Genomic DNA, 25103 nt, shown 5'->3' with positions numbered 1-25103 from the left:
TATTAGGGAACAGTATGTTTTTCCAGGATGTCAAATCATTGTTGTTTTCAATGTAGTTGTGGAGCCCCAGCTCAGCTCCAACTTGTTTTCAATCTAGTTGTGGAGGGCTCAGCTCACTGGCCCGTGTGGGAATCGAACCGGCAACCTAGTTAAGAGCTTGCACTCTAAACAACTGAGCCATCCGGCCGCCTATCACTGTCTGTTTTATGACCAGATATGTAGTTAGCCTGTAGCCATGTTCATTGAATGCTAAAAAATAAATTTTAATTCCTTCATCATGCCTATTTCTTATGTTGATTTTGGTTTTAAAGATAATGCATCTGCACTTAAGTCCTTCCAATTATGGCTGTTATGTTTTGCTTTGCTGTTTTGTTTTGAAGTCACTAGATTTGGGCTAAAATTTCTAAGTAGCCCCTTCCCCTTCAACACCATTTTCTCCAGACCTTTTAGGAAATGCTGTATTGAAGTGGTGCACATTGTTTTAGGTAGCATATTGTCAGCAACTAAAGGAGCTTGACTTTCCCTGTGACACTGTTTGGTAAGCTCTCTTGGACATCCTTCTGTAAAACTGGTGGAAGTCTGATACCTCCTGGTTTAAATAAAATCTGTGCTTTCAAAAAACAAATTCTGTGCATTCTACCTAATATTCTAGAACAGTTCTTTGTATTCAGTTTTGCATTTTAATTGCAGAATGAATTTCTAAAATTTAGAAATATTTCTCATGCCTTACTTACTAAACAGTCTTTGTTGTAGCCAGCCATTTCATTTTTCTGTTCATATTTTAAACCAACGTAATTAATAGTCTACATGTATAGTCTGTAGACTATATATGATGCTTCCTTTTAAAGAAAGGAGGGGGGGGAGTTAGCATTTATTTTATTTTTTTAAAGATTTTTTTCTTACCGTATAACAAATAATCATTTATTTGAGAAACTTATTATTTTCTGTTGTAAAAGGCATCTGAAATTCTATCGTTTCCTCTAGTTCTTTGAACAATTGTAGAGCACTGAAATTTAAAAAAAAACAAAACTATTTAGGTGAAATTTAGTTAGACATTTCATAGTTTTGTTTTATAAGTGTTTCCATAAGACACTTTAAGATACACCCCCCCTAAAATGATCCATGCCAAGCTGCATGGGTTTGACTACAATTCAGGATAGACCTCATCTCCAGATCATTTCTGTTTGTCTTGACACGTAGATCACTCTTTCTAAATGGAATTGTGCTATGCCTAAGTGAATTATTGACTCATCTACCTAGCCAATAAGAAGCAATTTTGTTTTGTAGAAATATTTAATATTTCATTTCACCAAAATCTCTACATAGCTTTCTTGAGGTAAATTTAAATACCTAAGAGCAATTTTTAAATGTCGGTTGATGATTGCAGTCCTTTGTGTCTAGTTATGTTCATTCTGGTTGTGTAACATTTTATTCATAGCCTTAATTTAATGAAGAGAGATTTTTACTTCTAGTATTTCTTTATCATAGGTCATATAAAAATTTTAATTAAATTTATTGAGGTAACATTGGTTAATATGTTTCAAGGGTGCGATTCTGTAATACATTATCTGTATATTGCATTGTATGCTCACCACCCAAAGTCTAGTTTCTTCCCACCACCATATATTTGATCCCCTTTACCCTCTTCTTCCTCCCCCATCCCCCTTTCTCAAACTCTGGTAACCACCATTCTGTTGTCTGTGTCTATGAGATTATTTGTTGGTTTGTGTGTTCATTTGTTGCTTTCTGTTTTATATCCCACATATGAATGAAATCATATGGTTCTTCTCCTTTTCCATCTCACTTATTTCACTTAGCTTGATATTCTCAAGATCTATCCATGTTGTCACAGATTTCATCTTATGGTTGAGTAGTATTCCATTGTATATAGGTACCACATTTTCTTTATCCAGTCATCCTTTGAAAGACACTTGGGTTGTTTCCATGTCTTGGCTACCATGATAATGCTGCAGTGAACATAGGGGTACATTTGTCTTTTTTATGGTTTTCATTTTGGGGGAAGGGGGTTACATACATCTTTATGAATAAATGTTTTCAAGTTTTTCAGGTAGATTTTTCCAGAACAGGATTGCTGGGTAATCCTATTCTTAATTTTTTGAGGAACCTCCATACTGTTTTCTATAGTGGCTGCACCAATTTGCATTCCTACCAGCAGTATAAGGGTTCCCTTTTCTTCACATCGTCTTGTCTTATTGATAATAGCCATTCTAACAGGTGTGAGGTATGTTTTTGATTTGCATTTTCCTTATATAATAGCTAGTGACGTTGAGCATCTTTTCATATATCTGTTGGCCATATCTGTTATCACATATCTATCTGTATGTCTTCCTTGGAAAATTGTCTCTTCAGGTCCTCTGCCCATTTTTTAATTGGATTGTTTGGTTTTTTTGTTACTGAGTTGTGTGAGTTTTTTATATATTTTGGATATTAACCCTTTATTGTAGGAATCATTTGCAAATATCTTCTCCGATTCAGTTGGTTGCCTTTTTGTTTTATTGATAGTTTCTTCTGCTGTGCAGAAGCTTTTAAGTTTAATGTAGTTCCATTCATTTATTTTTTGCTTTTACTTCCCTTGCCTTTGGAGTCAAGTTCGCAAAAACCTGAGACCAAGGTCCGTAAGATTAGTGCCTATGTTTTCCTCTGTGCATTTTATTGTTTCAAATCTTATTATCAAGTCTTTAATCCATTTTGAGTTAATTTTTGTGTATAGTATCAGACAGTAGTCTAGTTTCATTCTTTTGCATGTGGCTTTCCAGTTTTCCTTTCTCCATTGTATATTTTTGGTCCCTTTGTCGAAATTTAGTTGCCACATATGTGTGGGTTTATTTCTGGGCTCTCAATTCTGTTCCATTGGTCTGTGTGTCAAAAGACCCCAGATAGCCAAAGCGATCCTGAGAAAAGAACAAAGCTGGCAGTATCATATTCCCTGACTTCAAGTTATACTACAAAGCTATAATTATCAAAACAGTATGGCTCTGGCAAAGTAATAGACCAATGGAAATTTCTTCTTTAGTTCCTCTCATGTATTATATACTTCATGATGTCTCAGCAGCATTAATTTGGAAGTAGTAACACACAAGCTCAAATTAGTAATTTTTTCTTTCCATTCAGTGGTTATCAGATTTTGTCATGTTTTACTTTTCCATCAAATACTCTATTAATGTTTCTCAACACTGGCTGAAAATAAAATTTTGTGGGAGTTTTTCGTTGGGCCTACTAGCCCCCGTTTAATTGATCTGGGGTTGGGCCTGGACACTGTTAATTTTTTTTAAGCTCCCCAGGTGATTCTAATGAGCAGCCAAGACCTGAGGACCATTGTGCTAAATCCTACTTGTTCTTTAAAATGTTTCCGTCAAATAATTTTTTTGATTTGCTGTTTTCAGATCTTTGGTTCTCTCCCTTTCTCTCACCCCCAAAATCAGTCCTTAACTATTATGGACAGTGGGGAAGAGTGAACATATTAAATCCACAGATGATGAAAAATTATTCAGTGAGTTTAAACCACCTCAGTCACCAAACCTATAACACCACCACAGATGTGTTCAAATTGACTAATCTCAGTTTTCACTACCTTTGAATGGTCATGATTTTGTTTTTGTTTTTTGGCACCCTGCCATCCAGGTGGTTAGCACCAGCAAGTGGTAGTTTAACTCGATAAGAATTTTTTTTTGAACAACTGCTATGATGAAAGTACTATGAGGAGAGCAAGGAGCTCATAATCTCATTGGGAAGGAAAGACTCAGGGCCTAGCTAATCTGTGGGACATACTAATGGTACATACTAATCCCTAGAACTGTCCGCATTTTAACGCGTTACTATACCTAAAGTACACGGCATGGTACCTGTCACATACATCGTTAACATGTCCCTTTCTCTCTTGCAGGCATCCAGACTATTGACTCCACCCAGGCCCTGTTCCTGCCAATTGGAGCATCTGTCTCTCTCCTAGTCATGTTCTTCTTCTTTGACTCAGTTCAAGTAGTTTTTACAATATGTACAGCAGGTAAATGAATTTCTGTCTGTTCTTAACGTTAATCTAAAGGGAAAAATCTTCACCTTTTTTTAATCGTCATTCAAAAATTAAGATTTGTACACCATGATATGCAAGTCTTTCTTCATAAGTGGCTTTCCCCTCCCCTCACCCCTTCTTTGAACCATTTGACAGTTCAGGCCCGCCAGCATAACCTGAACAAAAGACCAGGGGTTTGAAACCATGTGAGCTTTGTGACACCAGAGCAGGACTGCTTTGGCTCCTGGTCTGGGAGGTTACCAGAAGCCCAGTCTGGCAGAGAGCTCACTGACAACCCTACCAGTGCTTCTGCAGGTAGAAACACTGGTAACTAATCCAGGTAATTGGACTGTCAGCTCTCTGATCAGTTTTTAAGCTAAGCAATGATGGAAATGTATACTACATGAACAAAATGCTAGACTTGTTAGATCATCCCCTGGCCCACTATTTATCTTTTCTTGTTGAGATAGAAGAGAATAAGAAAACCTACCTGTGCTTCCCCTTACTTCAAATCAGGTACTTTGTTTTTAAGGGGTTATCTGTGCAATGCTAAAGGAAGATATTTTTCTTCTCTAGCTAATTAATTTTATTGTATCCACTTGTCAAGAAAAGTATTCTGGGAAATGATTAAGTTTCCATAAGTCATGCCATTTTTCTTATAATGTAAAAAAAACCACACGCACAATAAAATTTAACCATACATTTTCTCTCTGTAGTTCTTGCAACAATAGCTTTTGCTTTTCTTCTTCTCCCGATGTGCCAGTATTTAACGAGACCCTGTTCACCTCAGAACAAGTAAGGACAGTTTCCTCTAAATTATAAACTTGTGTATGTGTTTCTCTCATACTTGATGGCATTATTAGGAATCTAAATTTCTGATACTGACTGGAGCACACAAATGCCAGAAAACTGGGAAGTGAGATGTTTGATCTTTAACACTGGAAGATATTACTTTTGCACCTTTTCGTGGCAGAGGAAATAAAAACAAATCTTAGGAAGTTAGAGTCATTGTAATAGGCTTCCTGCTCAGATTATTGAAAGATGAGTTTTCTTTTAAAACAACACTTTCATTCCTTTGCTAGTGAGTTAATAGACTATGAAAACAGTAGTTACTCAAACATTCTTTGCCTTTGATCTTTGGTGACCTAGAGTATAGACTAGACACTTAGGTTTAAGCCAAGTGTTCACACCTTAACTACTAAAGCCATTGATCCCTGAAAACAAAGCTATTGCTAGCGGAGGTGCTGTATGCACTGAGGAAACCAGTCACTTGGGGCAGCTGATTTTCCTAAGAGTTGGTGTTAACTAAATAGGTTTACTGTAAGTGTTTATTCATCTTTGCTAAATGAATCGAATTATTAACTTTCTTCATTTTGTTTTTCTCATAAGAATAGAATTTTTCCCTATACTTAGAATCTCCAAAGATAGATGTTGTCACTATAAACTTATTAACAACCATGTTGATAATTTGGGATAAAAAGTACGTTATCGATTGGGTGCAGAAGTATAATTCTCTGAGCTCTCTGTAGTTTACGTCAAAGCGGGTATCTACCCTGTTTCCCTGAAAATAAGACCTAGCCAGACAATCATCTGTAATGCGTCTTTTGGAGCAAAAATTAATCTTATAGTAAAATAAGACCGGGTCTCACATTAATTTTTGCTATATTATAGTAAAATAAGACTGGGTCTTAGATCTAACATAATATAAGACTGGGTCTTATATTAATTTTTGCTCCAAAAGACGCATTAGAGCTGATGGTCCGGCTAGGTCTTATTTTCAGGGAAACACGGTAGGTATCACCTGTTATTCTAATCTGGCCCTAATGAACTCTGATCATGAAGAAGCAAAGGAGAATTCGGTTATTGAATAAAATTTATTGCCCATTAGTCCAGTAAATGTCTTGTGTTTTCCAGGATTTCTTTCGGTTGCTGTGGGCGTTTCACTGCTGCTGAGCTGCTATCCTTCTCTCTGTCTGTCATGCTCGTCCTCATCTGGGTTCTCACTGGCCATTGGCTTCTCATGGATGGTGAGTAATATGTGACAAGTTGAAATTCTGATATAGTTTATAGAGAATTACATTTGTCTGTCCTCCCTTCTCTACTGTCTGTGTTTTAGTAATACTACGTCTGATTACCATGAATATTAGGTATCCAAAGATGGTGTTCTGTATTATTGAGTTTTACTATTTTTACCCACATTTTAAAGGAAACTTTTAATAAGGGCTTTGAGATATAATTCACATGCCATACAATTTACCTATTCAAAGTGTACAATTCAGTGGTTTTTAGTACACCTACAGAGTTGTGAAACCATCATCAGCACAATCAGTTTTAGAGCTTTTTCATCACCCATCCTCTAAAACTCATACCCGTTAGCAGTCACTTACCCACTCTCCCCACCAAGGCCTAATCACTCATTAATCTACTTCTGTCTCTGAATTTGCCTCTTCTGGACATTTCAAAACCACAGATGTTCTGCTTATGGTCAAACAGAATAGAATTTAACAACAACAAAAAAAGATTTTAAACTGTATTTTTTGCTGTGATCCGGAATCAGTAATACAGTCTTAATAAAGAAGAAATTTTAAACCCTAAGGAAAACTGAAAACTTTTCCTTCTGTTTCTTGGGACTTTTTTTCCTCATAAATTACTTTAACCCCAATACAATGATTTGAAAGTTATATGTACCAAATTATTGGGTTGGTGCAAAAGTAATTGCAGTTTTTGGAATTGTTTATAACATTTTAAACTTCAATTACTTTTGCACCAACCTAATGATTAGTGAAAAACTGTTAAGAATATTATCAGGGAACCAAACTATAGAGGGAATTGCAAGCTCTGTGCAATTATGTTTAAATAGCATATGTTATTTTAATCAAAGATGATTTACAGAAAAAGCACTTTTAAAAGAACATACAAAATATAATGTACTTATTTTTAAATATATTTTTTTGCTTAAGAAGATAAAATTATAGTGATGGAGAGCAGATCAGTGGTTGCCAGCAGGTAATGTAGCGGGGAGGGTGTGACTAAAAGAAATAGCACAGGGATTTTATTGGGGTGACACAGCCATTCTATATGTCAAGTTTGATGGTGGCTCAACCACTCTACAGGTGTTAGAATTCACAGAACTGTACATCTAAATAACAACTGTCAGTTTTACTGTTTGATGACCTTGAAAATGTTAAACATACTATTTATAATTATATAAATAATGCCATCGTTGTTATTCATTGCTTTCTTTGAGTGCTTACCATATACCAAGTACTGAAACTCAAAAGCAGCTTATTGAGCTTACAGATCGTTTCCCTCTAGACTTAGACTTTTATTGACTCAGAAAGGGAAACAGAGTCACAATCACCAGTCCCTGTGGTCATTCACCTGTGCTGATTTCTGAGTCGTCCCATTTTAGCACCTAGATTGCCTTCGGAAGCATTTGCTGTGATCATTCACTTCAGTACTCAAGTGCCCACTGTGTATATAAACACTCTGAAATGCAGTGTTTAGAATTTTTATTTTAAGTGGTTGTCAGAAGGCTAGATTTCCCAAATCGAGTACCAGTGCTTTCAGTAGTCTCATGGTTTGGTGTTTGATATTTCAGTGCTTCTGCAGGTTGATAATGAGTAAGTTGAGAAAAAGACGTTACATCCAGTCATACAGTTGCCTGCCCAGCTTATTGTAGAAGGGTAATGCCTGTTTTATATATACTTGGTATTAAGAATGATAAAGTAGCAGGTGTGTGCATTTGACTTTTTCTGAGATCAACTCTTGATTTTTGCAGAAGAATGATTTAACCAAAAGTAGTACATATATAAATTGAGCATACGTAATTCCACCTACGCAAATGTTATGTGAAATGAGATGATGAAAGCTCCAGGTGCTACTGTTTTAACTAGAAAAAATATAAAGCAATAATCACCTAACCAGGACTGCTGAGTCTTGATGCTAGCAGCCTCAGAGTTCATGACAAATGAGGCTTAAAGTACCTTGAAGTGTCTCAGCCTCTTGGGTGGTCTGAGGTTCTCTGTAATCCCACTGCTAACTTTTGGTGACTCTGCTTTCATGGAACTCTTTATTCATGTGTCCAGACACACATGATACTATTCACAGGTTTTGCTAAGGGCTTGAAGTTTACTAAACTGCTAACCCAAAAAAGATCAGATAGCTCTCAAAACAGCAAGCAATGTGTTCTTTATACTCTTATCTCTACCCTACCTAAGCATTGCGTAGAACAGAAAAATACCTATTTACTACCATGCTTCCCTGAAAAATAAGACCGGGTTTTATATTAATTTTTGCTCCAAAAGATGCATTAGGGCTTATGTTCAGGGGATGTCATCCTGAAAAATCATGCTAGGGCTTGTTTTCCGGTTAGGTCTTTTTTTCGGGGAAAGGTAGTAGTGTGTCACTAAAAAATGAAAAGGTTGGCATGATGGAGGGTGACATTCTTTTCAAGATAAACTAATCCACACAGCCACCTGAAACATATTTTAGAGCAAGCCAGCTGGACTTTCTCCGTTGTACTTCTGCAGTCAGGGGGTGGGAATATGGTTAGAGACTCACTAAAGGAAGAACGGGATAAGCAGCTCTCCCTCCGTAAGGTAACTGAAGGGTGCGTTCCACTACAGAATTCTTTTCCTCTAGACTGTCGAGTCAGTAGAAAGTTGGCCATAAAGAATAAACTCTTTTCCCCCGGCTACTATCAGAAATTGACCTAATAGTTGAAATTTTTTTGAGTGTTCAGTGAAGCTCCCATAAAGCCTAACTGGCCCTATCATTATTGTTATTTCCCAATATTTACTTGTCTGAGGATCTCTTCTACTAGTTTGTACTGGTTAAACTGCCCTTAAGACCAAGTACAGAGTTTTCCCTCAAAAAAAAAACAAAACAAAACAAAAAAAACAGCCTTTGAGCTTTAAAATTTTTTTCCTCAGATTAATGATTGATGTGATTAATTTGATTTATGTTCTTCCCTTATGTGGAAATTGTCTTTCCAGACTTTCTTTCCAGAAATCATCTTGTAGGGAGTGATAATTTGGTAGTAGAGTTTTTAAACGAGTGTTTCTTAATTAAAGCCTGTTCTTTGAAATTAAAATGAAAACAAAATGATAACTAGTTGTTTTAGGGCTAGGCATGAAGTATATTTTCAGGGTTATACTAAGAACTATTAATATTAAGATGGAGCTTCAGAGTTTTCTTGAACTAAATCTGGAGATTTTTTTTTTTTTTAATCTACGCTTAGTTTCATCTAGCAAATTATCCTTTTAAATTTGGGAAAGCTTGAAAGGATTTGACCAATAAATAGGTGGTGTGGTATGTTAGCTAAAAGCTGATAAATCTTGTGTACATACACCTAGTGTTCAAGGATCGTTGAACTAAGTTCACAGTCTGCATCCCCTGACCAGTTCAGGGACAAGAAGAGTCTTGACAAATGTCTAATCCATCCCCTCATTTTATAGCACTTTGCTACTAAGCTATGATTAGAAAATGTTCAGTGCCAGAAATCTAGCAATTGATTTTTGTCCTGTTTTAAAATGCTGGACTCTGGCGCTTAGTCCACATACGGCTCTGCTAGTGCTGCTTCAGACCTTACAGGTTACCTAACCCTTTTCGAGGACATTTTAGCTCAGTTTGGTACATTGTCTTTGTCCCTGGCCTTACTGGTAGGGAAGACAAGGTGTTACAGAGATTATATCAATAATAAATTGAAAGTAATAATAGCTAAGTGGCTAAGATTAATAACTTATTTCTTTAACACTGTCGCTTAATTTACATTTAACCAAAAAGTAAGGTTGTAGGCAAAGCTATTAGGGAGAGTCTTGGGAGTTTCTCAAGCAGCATGGAGCTAGGGAAAGTTATCACCTCTCTTCATTTTGGCTTGGAAAAGCCCTTAGAAGAAGGTAAGGTTTCTCAGGGTTTCTTGAATGAAAGAATGATGAAAAAGAGGCAAACTAAATGAGTAGTTGAGTGTGTTTCGGGGATAAGACCGAGCTTGTGGCAGTATTCATTTAGGGGTAGGAGTGATAGTCATTCAACAGACTTAAGATAGGAAGAACCTCCTCTGACAGAGTCAAAAGGGATGCATTCTGCCTCTTCAAACACAGAACTTGAAGTACAGCAGGGAGACTTGGTTGGCTCCTCTTAGACGGAGAGGAGTAGGGTGAGAAATGGGAACAGGAGACAGGCTGAGGCTGAGGCCATGTGGCAGCACTGTTCAGTGTGCGCTGTGCCTGACGGTGTACAACTTTGTGACAGACTTGATCCATCAAAGTGGGGAACCCAGCGACCTTAAGGCAGGATGTGATGTGAACTGGTTTTTTACACTGGCAGTGAAGAGAAAGTGGGAAGGGACACATCGCACTAGGAGTTGTGGGGAAGCACGACCATGGTGCGCAGTAACAATAAGGAGTAAATAACCCAAGGGGGCTGCAGACAGTGTACATGATGAAAGACTGATAAATTGTTAGTGAACCAAAGTTTCTTGTTGGGAAGATTAAGGATAGAAGGACATAGAGCCATAGGAAATTCTGTCACGGAGGGGGTTCTGCCTTGTCCATGTTTGGTTTTGCCCCAGGTGTGGGGTAGGATTAGCATAAGATGAGTGACAAAGCACTGAGTGGATGCTGAGACCGCACGACCGGTGAGGGCTCCTGCTGGTTTAGGGTCAAGTGATTGTGTGGTAAATTGAATGGAAAAGCCCGGAAATGGACCAGGCCCCTGCATGTTAAGAGGCACGTACATTTAGCCCAGGGAGCCTGCCCGTTGTCTTGTCCAGTTGGTTTCCACACCCTTTATCATCAGTCCTACCTCTCACCCTCACTGCCCGTGCACATCTCTCTCCTGCTCCAGCCTTCATTCCTTCCTTTGTTTCCTTGATGCTTTGCACGCCCCGTAAGAGCCTGAACAGATCACCTCTAGCTACCCTTTGCTCCATCACTCCAGCCAGCATTTGTACCCAAACGTGTGTTTGTCTGTTCTCTGGTCATCAATTGCCAGCCTCTGTCGCAGGGGCTTCCCACCCACCTCTGTTGTTCCTCGAGCCAGCTGAGCTTATAGCTGCCAGTGGCCTGTCTGTTTATTCACAACACAGCCAACATTTGTTTCCTAATTATAATGGGAAATCCCGTGATTAAAAATGGGCATGGTGTGCATGCCTTCAGCACATCTCATAATGCCTTAAACATTGTATTGCAGTCATCCCTTTGTGCCTTGAAATGTTTTCATCTTTACAGAGCCTAACTGACCCTAACTAGTTAATATAGTTCATTATGTTCATTTAAAATGACATGAATTTGCATATATTTTATGGTTCTTTTATAAATTTATAAAAAAAATTAAAGGTACAAAGCATCCTAGATTAGTCTAAAGTCAGGAATTATTTCTTTATCATATCTCTCCAAAATACACACTGTTGCGCTCAGTGAGTGACAAAATGACGGGGAATAGAGATAGTTTTTTGTTCTTCCTGGTTTTACTTCGGTTTTTCTAACCCTTCTCTGTTGTAGGGATGGGAATTATTTTTTTCCTCTTTTGTTTATGCAACACCTTACCCACAGTAGGAACTTATTAAATAGTAGTTGAATTAATGTATCCAGGGTATGCAAAACTATTATACAGGCTTACCTCATTTTATTACGCTTCGCTTTATTGGGCTTCACACATGTTGCATTATTTTACAAATTGAAGGCAAGACCCTCCACCAGCAAAAAGAATATGACTGAGTTTATTGCGATACTCGCTTCATTGCGGTGGTCTGGAACCTGAGGTATGCCTGTATTTGCCCACTTTGTTACATATATTGACAATTTACCAGTTCCATTAAAATGACATACATCTGTAATATGGCTTTACTTGCTTTTCTTACTTTCCTTAGAATAATGTGAAATTTGAAGTTGATAGAGCGTAATTTTATTAATTCATTCAGCAAATATTTATTGAGTGTCCACTCTGTCAAGTGCTGGGGATCCACCGAAAGAATAAGCCATGGTTTCTGTCTACTGGGAGAACCTAGTTTGAGGAATAAACTACTTGTATATAAATAATCACACCAGTATAGAATGGATGAATGAGTTGAGAGAGATTTAAAGTTCTGTAGCATCACAAAGAAAAAACAACTTACTGTATTTTGCCGTATATAATGTGTACTTTTTGGCCCAAATTTGTGAGGGAAAAATAAGGATGCACATTATACATAGGGAGTGCTAATTCCATATCTATGTAAATGTTTTTAATTCTTCCATTTATGCTTATGAGTTAAAAGTGTATTAATAAATCAAAAATTCTAAAATTCCTTTATAAATACAAAAAACAAGTACCTAAATATAAACAAATAAAATTTGAATTAAAAAGTTAAAACGAAAGATTTTTTTTTCCCCCTGAAAATTTGGGCCAAGAATGTGGGTGCACATCATACACAGCAAAATGTGGTAATCTGGTTAGACCAGGAAAGAATCCCTGAGGAAGGGCTTTCTGACCTGGCATCTTTAAGAGTAAGGATGAATTTTCCAGGGGAAGAAGGCCAGGATAGGGCCTTCTGTGTAGCACATAAAAGGAAATAGTATGTGTTGAGCAGTGTGGTTACAGAACAGAGCAGGGGGAAGTACACCACGAGGGCAGGGGCTGCACAATGGAGAACGCCCTCCTACATGGCAAGTCCCTGCCAGTGCCTGGCCGAGTTGTTCCACTTGCATCCCACTTCAACGAGAACCCACGGGGAGTTTTGTGAGCAGCTAGGTGGCCTAATCAGACCTGGTGTTTTCAGAAGAATGGAGGGTGAGATAAAGACAGGGAGAAACCATTCATCTTCTAGACTCCAGGAATGCAGCACGGCCACGCCCTGAAGGACCTGACATTTTAGTGGAGAGGAAGGAGAATTTTTTTAAAAGACGCATGGTGTGTCAGATTTTGAGAGGTGCAAGAAAAAAAATAAGGCAGGGATAGAGAAGAACAAATTGCTGGAACAGTGTCCCTGAGTAAATGAAAGAGGATGTGATTTAGGATGTGAGTTAACTTTCAAATAAGGATCAAGGCTGATACATCTGCAGTATGGGGGAGGCATAGGAGCTCCCCAGCTGAGCGTGGCTTGGAGCTGGATCAGAACACAGAAGCTCCTGGATCTTACACGGTTGAGCACTGTCTATAGTGTGAGAAAAGGAATTTCCCTAATACCAGCAGGTTAAAATGAGTTAAAGTGGGCATAAATGTCTTAGACTGGGGCTTAGGGCTGCCTGATGTTTGAGGGGACCCACAACTTTGTTAGGTTTATAGGCTACATAGCTGTGCAGAGGATGAGCCTGTACTGACCGCTGTCTCCTCCCCAGCTCTGGCCATGGGTCTCTGTGTCGCCATGATCGCCTTCGTCCGCCTGCCCAGCCTCAAGGTCTCCTGCTTGCTTCTCTCAGGGCTTCTAATCTACGATGTCTTTTGGGTAAGCGACTGTTTCCCTAATGCCCTGCTGTCCTTTGGGTTGAATTGGAGTCTAAGTATGCAAAGTCTGGCTGGCTGGAGTACCTCCCGTCTGAGACCACTCCCTCCAGTCTGAACGGTAGGTATTAAAGGTGAGCAGGCGGCTAGCTGTCCGAGCCTTTGTTTCTTCAGAGGTGTTACAGTAGCCGGTATGTGTGTGACTGCTAGGGCGGAAGACGGAGCAGGCAGATAAGGTTCCCTGCCCCGGGAGCAAAGATTGCCTTTCTCCGCAAAGCATGGAGTCAGAAAAGCTTGACGTTGCAGTATTCTGAGATTCTGCTCTTAAGAACAAAGAGGGCCAATGCTGAAATCAGATTGCTTCCAGCTCCATCTGATAAAAGTGACTTTCCACTTGGCAGGTGTTTTTTTCTGCCTACATCTTCAACAGCAACGTGATGGTGAAGGTGGCCACGCAGCCGGCTGACAATCCCCTTGATGTTCTTTCCCGAAAACTCCACCTGGGGCCCAATGTTGGGCGTGATGTTCCTCGCCTGTCTCTGCCTGGAAAGCTGGTCTTCCCAAGGTAGGCTGGGCGGCAAGGCGGGCCTCGTCTTATGACTGTGAACACACTACCTTCCTGTTCCCTGATGAATCTGTTTTGTCATCGGCATTCTAACCCTAGACTGCGGAAGGGTTGTGAGCCAGCATCTCCATCTTACAAATGAGGAAGAGAATATTGACTTAACTTGCAAAGATTTATCACTAAGTGATACAGGTGCTCCTTTTTATTGATCAGTGTTATCAAACAACCATATGTTACTACTATTACCATATTTTAAAGTTGGCTGGAGGGAATTAACAGGAAATTCGGGATGTTTTTATGTCTAAGACATTTGTAAAAATATGTCCTAATGCTAAAATTATACAGTTCCTATTAATACAATGTTGGAAAAATTAATGTGCTGCTTAATCTCCCATGTCTGGTAGTAGTCAGGTGCTTATTTGAAGTCTCAGCAGTGAATGTGTGACAAATAGTGAGATGGCAGTGCTTACGCAGATCATGGGCAGTTACCTGTGAGGTGCCTGAAGCACTGAGGGGTCGACCCGGGTGGAAGACCTCTAGTGCTGGTACTCCTGGGGCTTTCAGTCTCTCAACTACTAAAAACTAGTGCTGTTCAACCAGTAGATATTTCCATCTACCATTCAGATAAGTTCTTTGACTCCCTAAAAAGCTGACAGGCTTTGCCCGGGAGAAGGAGAAATGGGATTGTAGAGTGTGGCATCCCTGACACGTGACACTGTGTTCCAGCTCCACTGGCAGTCACTTCTCTATGTTGGGCATTGGAGACATTGTGATGCCCGGACTCCTGTTGTGCTTTGTCCTTCGTTATGACAACTACAAAAAACAAGCCAATGGTGACTCCTGTGGTGCCTCTGGACCTGCCAACATCTCTGGACGCATGCAGAAGGTCTCCTACTTCCACTGCACCCTCATTGGATACTTCGTAGGTAAGAGAACAGAGCTGTGTGATCCCTGCCCTGGCTGCCCCCCACCCCTGGAATTAAATCAGGTCTTCTAGCTGCAGACGCTGGCTGGGAGGAGAGCAGTAAGTGGTTGGCTATTACGACCACAAAGAAAAAACCCACAAACCCCTGAGATGATGGATGCTCTGGATCCTGGCCAGCGCAGCTCCTTGTCTACCAATACGACTAAAGAACAAACACTGTAGTAAGAACAGGTTAGGCCTCCAAGTCAAGAACACCTCCCAGTCAGCGATCGTGGGGGCAGTCTGTGTGCTTAGTAAATCGTTAGCTTGAGTCTAATGAATGTCAGGCTTATTTCCTCCTTCATTAAACATATTTCCCTTCATTTATTCTGTCACCTCAGACTCTCCCTAGGCTGTTTTCTCTCTAGCCACTCAGGCACAGGCAGACAGGAAGAGACCGTTGTAATGGTTTAGGAATAGCAGTCACCTATCTGCACCTGCAATGGCTACAGAAAAGTGAGTGTAAAGGAGCACCTCTCTCACCCGTGCCTCCTACTTAACACTAGCACTTCACCAATTCCATAGCACTTCCATATTCTTGGGTTCATTGCAGTTCAAAAACTCTAAGAGGGACAGGCAAAGGGTGTCATCCCCATCAGACAGATAAGGAGGCTGAGGCTCGGAGAGGTGAAAGCCTCAACCAAGATGACATAGCTCTTGTAAGTAGCAGAGTTGGAATTTGAACCCAGGTCTTTTGCCTCCAAGTCTAACATCACATACCACAGGAGATAAAGGGAGACCAGGCACACAGAGAGCTAGAACCTGAGCACGAAATGGAACGTGGGCCAGTCACAGGTCCTTGGAATTCTAGGTTTTCTTAAGCTATGGTGTTGGATCTGGGCATTTCACATCCTAACCATTGGGTGGAAGATGTCACATTAGATCTGTATAATTTCAAACTTGCCAAGACGCATCCAGATACCAGAGGTCCTCCTCACTCAGGGCTGGCCCCAGGGAGTTACTCACAGATGCTTCTCTCTCACAGGTCTCCTCACTGCTACCGTGGCATCTCGCATTCACCGAGCAGCCCAGCCTGCCCTTCTCTATTTGGTGCCATTTACCTTATTGCCACTCCTCACGATGGCCTATTTAAAGGTGAGAGAAGCACTTGTAAACCTGTGAAAGCAATAACTTAGCACTGATCCTAGACTTGGGTACGTAGTCTCCTTGCTGGAAGTATTTCTGCTCAAGCCCCTGAGCTCCTGAACTTGACAGCAGGGGTTTGTTCTTTTGTTTTACTAACTTGATGGTAGCGGCCTCTACCAGATTCTTGGAGCCATGGGCAGCGAGTGCTAATGAGTTAGACCACTACACCACCTGCTCATGGGTAATTAACTGAAACCCCAGAGCCCAACTGCAGAGACTTCCTGCTCCTCTCGAAAGCAGAACCCTGTTGCCACCTAACAGCTCTTTGAATGCTTGGCTCCAAGCGGCTTCCCAAAACTGCCCAGCACATAAGCCTGCATGGAGGTCTCTTCTATATGGGACCACTTTGGGTGCAACAAATCAGAGAGAAACTATACAGGGAGAAAACTGGAGAGCCGCGGGAGTTCTCTGGGGTTGGAGGGGCTGGTGAGCACCATTGTTTACATCCTCCTCCACCTCCGTAGGGTGGGGGCTCTGGCCTGCCTGCAAGGTCCCAGACACATCTCCTGAGCCCATTTCTGCCTGAACAAAGGGAGCAGGCAGGATCAGCAGTATTATTACACCCACCTGGAGCTGCTCTGGCTCAGTAGGCCAGTGCCCTGGAGGCCTTAAGCACCCCCTCGGCTCCTACCGGCCTGCCAAAACCACCCTGCGTACACAGTCCACATAGAGCCTGCTTCAACATAAAGCCACTTCTCCGATATTTGAAGAAACATGTTTTGTCTAAGTCATATAAACAAATATAGGCAGCCAAACAAAATGAAAATATCTTTCAAATGAAGGAACAAGAAAAATCCCTGGGGGGCAGGGGGAGGGAGGACTTGTGGAAACAGAAATAAGTAATTTGCCTGATAAAGAAGTCAAAGAAATAGTCACAGGGATCCTCACCAATCTTGAGAGTGGAATAGCGGAACTTAGAACTTCAACACCGAGTTAGAACCAAGCAGAATTGAAGAATACAATAACTCAGAAAACACATTAGAAGGAATCAGTAGTAGATTAGCTAACACACAAGAACAGATCAGTGACCGAGAAGACCGACTAGTAGAAATCAGCAGAAAAAGTATTTTGAAAAATGATAGTTTAAGGGAACTCTGGGATAACATCAAGTGCTCAAATATTTGCATTTATAGGCTCTCAGAAGAAGAGAGGAATAGAAACTTTATTTAAAGAAATAAAGCCTAAAAATCTTCCTAACCTGGAAAGAAAACACATCCAGGTCCAGGAAGCAGAGATTTCCAAACAAGATGAACCCAGAGACCAACACACCAAGACATTTTGTAGTTAAAATGGCAAAAGTTAAAGAGACAATCTTGAAGGAAGCTGAGAAAAACAAGTCACATACAAAATAAACCCTATAAGGCTATCACCTGATTTCCCATCAGCAACTGTACAGGCCAGAAGGGAGTAGCAGGACATCTTTAAAGTACTAAGAGAAAGGAACCTACAACCTAGAATAATTTACCCAGCAAGGTTATCTTTCAGAATTGAAGAAGCTATAACAAAATTTCCCAGACAAGCAAAAAATAAAAATAAAGGACTTCATCACCATTAAACCAGCTTTCCAAAGAAATGTTAAATGATCTTTAAGTAAAAAAGGAAAGGACATAACCAGAAATAAAATATAAGAAGGGGGACAACCTCATAGTTAAAGCCAAATATTCAATAAATAACAGCAAATCAGACATTTAAAAAGCTACTACAAAGATTAAAAAATGAACTCAAATTACAGTAAGTAGGAGATGCACAACACAAAAAGATCTAAAATATGACATCAAGAACATAAAGCATGGAGAGGGGAATAAAAATGTAATCCTTATTGAATATATTCGAATTTAACTACCTATCAGCTTAAAAGTAGACTACTAGGCAATTTTGGTGGCTATTACTGCCCTTGCCATGGGTCCCACTATGATGCGTCGGGCAGGATCAGGAAGGGGCCTGCACCCCTCAACCTTGAAGTTCCCACCTATGAGTTCACCAGTGATTACCTACTGATCGTGGGCTAGGGACCCGACTCAACCAGGCTCCTGCAGACTTCACGTCACCTCAGAAGAGTGATTTGAGAGCAAGCCTTCTGTACTTCAAGTTGGTTGATTTGGAATATTTAAGAGTTGCTAATAATGTATTTGTAAATGTTAACATGAAGTAAATTCAATTCAATGTTGACTACTTTCAAGCATTCACCTAATAAAGCCACTGTTAACATTCTCGAGCTCAGACTGGGGGGAAAAAAAGTAGACTGCTGTATATAGAGAATGATATACATAAACCTCCTGGTAACCACAAACCAAAAACCTACAAAAGATACACAGAGAAAGGAACCCAAAGACAAACAGCAAACCACGAGGGAAGAGACCAAGAGAACAAAGGAACAGAGGACAGTTATAAAAACAATTAACAAAATGGCAATAAGTACATACTTACTAAATTTTAATTATTTTAAATATAAATGGATTAAATGCTGCAATAAAAAGACATGGTGGCTGAATGGATTTAAAAATGTGACATCTACATGCTGCTTGCAAGAGACTCACTTCAAATGGAAAGACACATACATACAGGAAGTGAAGGGATGGAAAAAGATATTCCATGCAAATAGCAATGAAAACTGGGATAGCAATACTTTAATAAAACAAAAAATATTTTTTAAAAAGGACATTACATAATTATAAAGAAGTTATATCCAAGAAGAGGATAAAACAGTTGTAAATATCTGTGCACCCAACATAGGATCACCTAAATATATAAAGCAATTATTAATGGATATAAAGGGAGAAATCCATAGTAATACAATAATAGGGGATTTTAATACCCCACTTGCATCAATGGATCCAGACAGAAAATTAATAAATAATGGCCTTAAATGTCACATTACACAAGATCAATTTACTCGATATTTATAGAACATTTCATCTAAAAACTACAGAATACATTTTTTCAAGTGTACATGTAAGTTTCTCCAGGATAGATCACATATTAGGCCTCAATACAAGAAGATTGAAATATCAAGTATCTTTTCTAACCAGTGGCATGAAACTAGAAATAACTACAGAAACAATCTTGAAACTAATGAAAATCAAAACAACTTTTCAAATTTATGGGATACAACAAAAGGAGTTCTAAGAGGGAAATTCATAGCTATACAGACCTACCTCAAGAAATAAAAAAAAAAATCTCAAACAATCGAACTCTACACCTAAAGGAATCAGAAAAAGAAGAACAGACAAAGCCCCAAGTAAGTAACAGGCAGGAAATTGTTAAGATCAGAGTGGAAATAAATGAAATAGAAATTTAAAAAAAAATCAGTAGAAAAGATCAATAAAACCAAGAGCTGCTGCTTTGAAAAGACAAATAAAATAGATGAAACTTTAGCCAAATTTATCAAGAAAAATAGAAAGCCCAAATAAAATCATAATGAAAGAGAAGTTACAACTGACACCACAGAAATACAAAGAATCATTAAAGAATACTATGAATATGTGAACAAATTCAAGAATCTAAAAGAGATCAATAAATTTTTAGAAGCACATAACTTTCTGAGACTGAACCAGGAAGAAATATAAAATCTAAACAGACCAATTACTAACAATGAAATTGAAGCAGTAATCAAAAACCTCATAATAAATAAAAGTCCAGAACCAGATGACTTCACAGGTGAGTTCTATCCAAACATACAAAGAAGAATTAATACCTATTCTTAAACTATTTCAGAAAATTGAAGAGGAAGAAACACTTCCAAACTCATAAACTAGCAAAATCAAGACATTACAAAAAAGTAAAATGAGAGGCTAATGTCTTTGATAAACATAGATACAAAAATTCGCAACAAAACCTTAGCAAACCAAATTCAACAATACATTAAAAGGATCATACCCCATGACCAAGTGGGATTCATCTCAGTGATGCAAGGATGGTTCAACATCCATAAATCAATCACTGCACTACATCACATTAACAAAACAAAGGATAAAAACCATATGATCATCTCAATAGATGCAGAAAAAGTATTTGACAAAATTCAACAACCTTTTATGATAAAAACTCCCAACAAAGTGGGTATAGACGGAATATATCACAACATAATAAAGGCCATATGTGACAAACCTACAGTTAATATACTCAATGGTGAAAGGCTGAAAGCCCTTCCTCTAAGATCAGGAACAAAACAAGGATGCCCACTATCACCACTTCTCTTCAATATGGTATTGGAAGTCCTAGCCACAGCAGTCAGACAAAACTAAAGAAATAAAACGCATCCAAGTTGGGAAAAAATAAAACTCTTAATTATTTGCAAATGACATGATACTATATATAGTAAACCCTAAAGACTCCACCAAAAAAAATTTAGAATAAATGACTTCATTAAAGTTGCTGGATACAGAATCAATAAACAGAAATCAGTTGCGTATCTCTACACCAATAACATATGATCAGAGGAATTACAGTTGCATCAAAAAGTATAAAGTACCTAGGATAGGAATAAGTTTAACCAAAGAGGTGAAAGACGTAGTCTGAAAACTACAAGACATTGAAGAGAAAATTGAACAAACTACACTAAGTGGAAGATGTACCTTCCACTTCTAATGGATTAGAAGGATTAAATTGTTAAAATGTCCTTACTACCTAAAGTAATATACAGATTCAGTGCAATCCCTATTAAAATACCAAAGGCATTCTTTAGAACAACTAATCCTAAAATTTATAAGGAACTACAAAAGACCCCAAATAGCCAAAGAAATCTTGAGAAAGAATGGACTGGGGGGTGTCATGCTCCCTGATATCAGACAGTTACACAAAGCTACAATAATCAAGACAGCATGGTACTAGTAGTATAAAAAAACATGTATAGATCAATGGAATAAAGAGCCTAGAAATCAATCCCTGTTTATATGTCTGTTGAGCTACAACAAAGGAAACAAGACTATATAGTGAAGACAGTCTATTCAATGAGTGGTGTTGACAAAACTGGACAGATACATGCAAAAAATGAAAGTGGACCACCTTCTTACTCCATACACAAAAATAAACAAAAAATGGATTAAAGACTTAAATGTTAGACCTGAAACCACAGAACACCTAGAAGAAACATAAGCAGTAAACTCTTTGACAATATCTTTTTTTGGTATATCACCTCGAGCAAGGGAAACAAAAGAAAAAAACAAATGGAACGACATCAAACTAAAAAATTTTTGTACAGCAAAGGAAACCATCAACAAAACGAAAAGACAACCTACTGAATGAGAGAAGATATTCACCAGTGATACATCTGATAAGGGGTTAATATATAAAGAACTCATACAACTTAACACTTTTAAAAAAAACCAATTAAAAAATGAGCAGAGGACATGAATAGACATTTCTCCAAAGAGGACATACAGATGACCAATAGACATATGAAAAGATGCTTAATGTCACTAACCATCAGAGAAATGCAAATTAAAACCACAATGAGGTATCACCTCACACCTGTCAGAATGGCCAGCATCAATAAATCAACAAACAAGTGCTGGTGAGGATGTGGAGAAAAGGGAATCCTCCTGCACTGTTGGTAGGAATGGAAATTAGTGCAGCCACTATGGAAAACAGTACGGAGATTCCTCAAAAAATTAAAAATAGAGCTACCCTACGATTTAACAATTCCACTTCTGGGTATTTATCCGAGGAAAACAAAAACACTAATTTTAAAAGATATATATGCACCCCTATGTTCACTGCAGCATTACTAGTAATAGCCAAGATAATAGAAGCAGCCTAGGTGTCCATCAATAGATGAATGGATAAACAAGTGATACACACACACACAGGATATTATTCCGCAATAAAAAAAGAAATCTTGCCGTTTGCACCAACATGCATGGACCTAGAGAGTATTATGTTGAGTGAAATAAGTCAAAGAAAGACAATGTGGAATCTAAAAACAATAAGAAACAAATAGTTTGGAAATAGAAAATGATAAAACTATAGACTTAGAGCATTATCTTGTTCACAAGATTCCTATCATCCCCATTGATAGATAAGGAAACAGACACAGTTTAATTTGCTAGATCATCTGATTCATAAGTGATAGAACTTTACACCAGGATAGAGATTTTAAAAGCCCTCTGCTCGGGGAGCCTAAGAGCCCTCCTAATGAGTTGTTCAGAGAATCGTGGGTTACTTTTCAGTGAGTAACATTTGAATATTCTTTGACTGTCCACCGAAGCAACCTGAGATCAAGTATAAGAAAGGACTTGTCGATAGCTGTTGTAACTTAGTAAAGTTCCTTTTTCCCAGGGTGACCTACGGCGGATGTGGTCTGAGCCATTCCACTCCAAGTCCAGCAGCTCCCGATTCCTGGAAGTATGATGGATCACAGAGAGTGACCAGAATGGCCATCTTAGTCCTTTTCTGTCAACGAGTGGTTTTGTTTCATCTTAGAGTTGGCCTGGTACATGGAGATGTACCTGTTTAAGGAACTGACGTGTGACTGGATTTTGCATTTGCAGGGAGTTTGTTTGCAGGAGCGAGGTGCTGGAACCGAGCTTGGTTCCTTCTCTTCCTGCCGTTGTAGAGGTGGAGCCCCTCCTGAAGTGGCAGGCCCTCCCCAGCGCTCCTTCCTCCCCTGTTTTTACGGATCTGCACCAGACTGTTACCTGTGGGGGATGGAGAGGTGACTGTTTCAAACTGACAACGGCAAGGAGTTGTTCTATACCTTTTGAACACTAAAAGGGTGAAAAATGTTAGCAAATCGAAGTTCCTTCAGTGAACCCTCAAGAACTTTGGGACCAGTTTCCTATGGAGGACTCAGTTTCAGAGAACTGAGACAGAAGCTCTTCTGTCGTTATATCCTTCTTTCCTTTTTTTGGATTTATTAAATATTTTCTGTGGTGTGAAGTGACTTATTCAATCCACAGACATTGAGTGACTGCTTACAACATACACATAAGAATTGTTGTTCATGTCCACCCAGATGTTGTGTTGGCAGTGAATGAGGGCACGGTTTTTATACATACACACACGCACATAGATCTATATGAATAAACAGAAATTAAAACCCGCTAAGATCATGCCGTGTAGCAGACAGGGCCTTGCTGTAATTGTTAGCATGTAGAGCCGTTGACTCTGGCTTTCTTGTATATGGATAAGCTGCTGTCCTTCCCTCCACAACTGAACGTGCAGTTAAAAACCAGTATAGTATTTGTACTGATATACTCATGGACTTTAGGACATTTGGTTTTGATCAGCGTAGCCAATTAGGGATGAAAAGGTAAACCTTTTTGGCCCTTTTTTTGTTTTCACAGGCTTCTCCCTTGCAGGGCTTTTAGTATTTTCTTCTTGAATCAATGCATGTATTATAGCAGCAGGTGTCTTTGTGCTTTCTGATCATAGTAATGTACTACTTGTAAATACATTTTTCTATTTTCTATTGTTTTGTATTTTTTTTTTGGCATTTTGTTTCATTGGTGTGCTGTATTTTCCATGCCCTCACTCCTTTAAGAAAAAAAAAGGAAAAAACAACACAATTTTGTCCTTGCTGTTGTGATTATAGTCTTGGTTTACCTGTGGTGACAACTGGGTATTGGGGACATATGTCACGTGCCTCTTTGAGATGCGCCCTACGTTCCAGGAATTGTAGAAAGAGCAAGCTGCTCTGTCCCCTTGGAATCTGACCATGTTGTGGTCTTGGCTGGAGAGCCAGCTTTCTGGTGGTTACTAGTGGGAGTGTGTCCACTTGCCTTTGTCCAAGCTGCCCCAGCCTGGTAAGAAATCGCCCATTGTTCCGAGGCAGAGAGAAGCCTGGAACTGGCCTGCATTCCTGACAGCAGAGGTTGGAGAAGGGCCCGTGTCCTGGTTTCTCCCATCTGCAGGTGACCTGCCTCTGGCTTGACCTGTGTAATGAACTGGAGTGCTGTGGTTCCCGTTGCTTGAAGGCACAGTGGATAGAGCTCACAGGCGGTGCACGTCAGTTGTCCTCGCGTTGTCGGGAGTGTGAAGCGGTCAGGATGGTGCATTCCTCTGTTGTGTCTTCGAATCCTGCTGAGGGCTGTTTTGTTTTTTGTTGTTTTGTTGTTTTTTTAATAAATGACTGCTTTGTAGCCTTTGTCACCTCATCTTAACTTTTAGTTGTTAGTACCTACCTGCTCTACCTGTTCCAGAAGACTGATGGCAAGACCCTGTCTATCTCCAGCTCTGGGTCAGTCCTAGAGGCGTGGAAGAACTGAAGCTTCTGTTCACAGCACTCACAACAGCCTCTGGATTTGGTGAAGACCGAACATACATTCACGTACTCACTGTTTATCAGTTCTGCTTTCTGAGCCCTCCAGGGTGCTGATGGCTAATCAGGGGGTGGGGGCGTCTTCCAGAATGACTCCGGTTAAGGGCAAGTGCCAGTAATGGTTAGAAATATTATCCTGGCAGTTGGGCATTTTAATTTTTCTTTTCATATTAAAAAAAAAAAAAAAAAAACTAAACTCCAGACAGAAGGAATGTGGTTTTTTGTGATCCTCACTTCTGTGCTCATTTATTTAGGTGGAAAAATAGCCCCACAAGACTCCTGAACGTAATTTGGATTCCAGTTCTTAGCCTTCAAAGCCCTTAAAACTTTGGTGGAGGAACTGCAAATACTCCTTTTGTTTTAAATTAACCACAGCAGACGCACTAGAATTTCCCGTATGGAAGTAGTGCTGCTTTGATTGGGGGTGGGAGAGACTGCACTTAAAGCCCATGCCTGCCTTTTCTCCTTATACTCTCCCCCTCCCCCTGCCTCACATACTGGCCTCATCTTATTGTTTCTGGTTTCTCGGACATCCCGAGTTTGGGGGTTTCTTTCTAAGAAGTCTTTTGCATTAGGCAAGGCACGTTTACAAAGTTCCAGCACAGACTCCCGTCCTTACTGGTCTGATGTTCTTCTGCCCCCAGATACTGCGTGTTGGGACTCACTTATCCACAGCGACTTTCTTCTTTCTAATCTGAGCGAATGAAGATAGGACAGC

The 25103-nt window shown here is 39.4% G+C and overlaps 1 protein-coding gene across 1 annotated transcript in view; it reads left to right on the top strand.

Annotated features, from left to right (window-relative positions):
• SPPL3 (signal peptide peptidase like 3) overlaps window positions 1-24206 on the top strand; it is a 109522-nt gene extending 85316 nt beyond the window's left edge. Inside the window, exons 4-11 of the mRNA XM_033098144.1 lie at window positions 3905-4024; window positions 4747-4825; window positions 5945-6057; window positions 13351-13457; window positions 13855-14018; window positions 14745-14944; window positions 15968-16077; window positions 22405-24206. Of these exons, the coding sequence (XP_032954035.1) occupies window positions 3905-4024; window positions 4747-4825; window positions 5945-6057; window positions 13351-13457; window positions 13855-14018; window positions 14745-14944; window positions 15968-16077; window positions 22405-22476 (965 nt within the window). The 3' untranslated portion in view covers window positions 22477-24206. The remainder of the gene's footprint in view (window positions 1-3904; window positions 4025-4746; window positions 4826-5944; window positions 6058-13350; window positions 13458-13854; window positions 14019-14744; window positions 14945-15967; window positions 16078-22404) is intronic.
• The last annotated feature ends 897 nt before the right edge of the window (window positions 24207-25103 follow it).

This window comes from Rhinolophus ferrumequinum, chromosome 25, assembly GCF_004115265.2.
Source record: "Rhinolophus ferrumequinum isolate MPI-CBG mRhiFer1 chromosome 25, mRhiFer1_v1.p, whole genome shotgun sequence".
In the NCBI taxonomy this organism is placed as follows: Eukaryota; Metazoa; Chordata; class Mammalia; order Chiroptera; family Rhinolophidae; genus Rhinolophus; species Rhinolophus ferrumequinum.
This window is presented reverse-complemented; position numbering and strand designations above follow the sequence as displayed.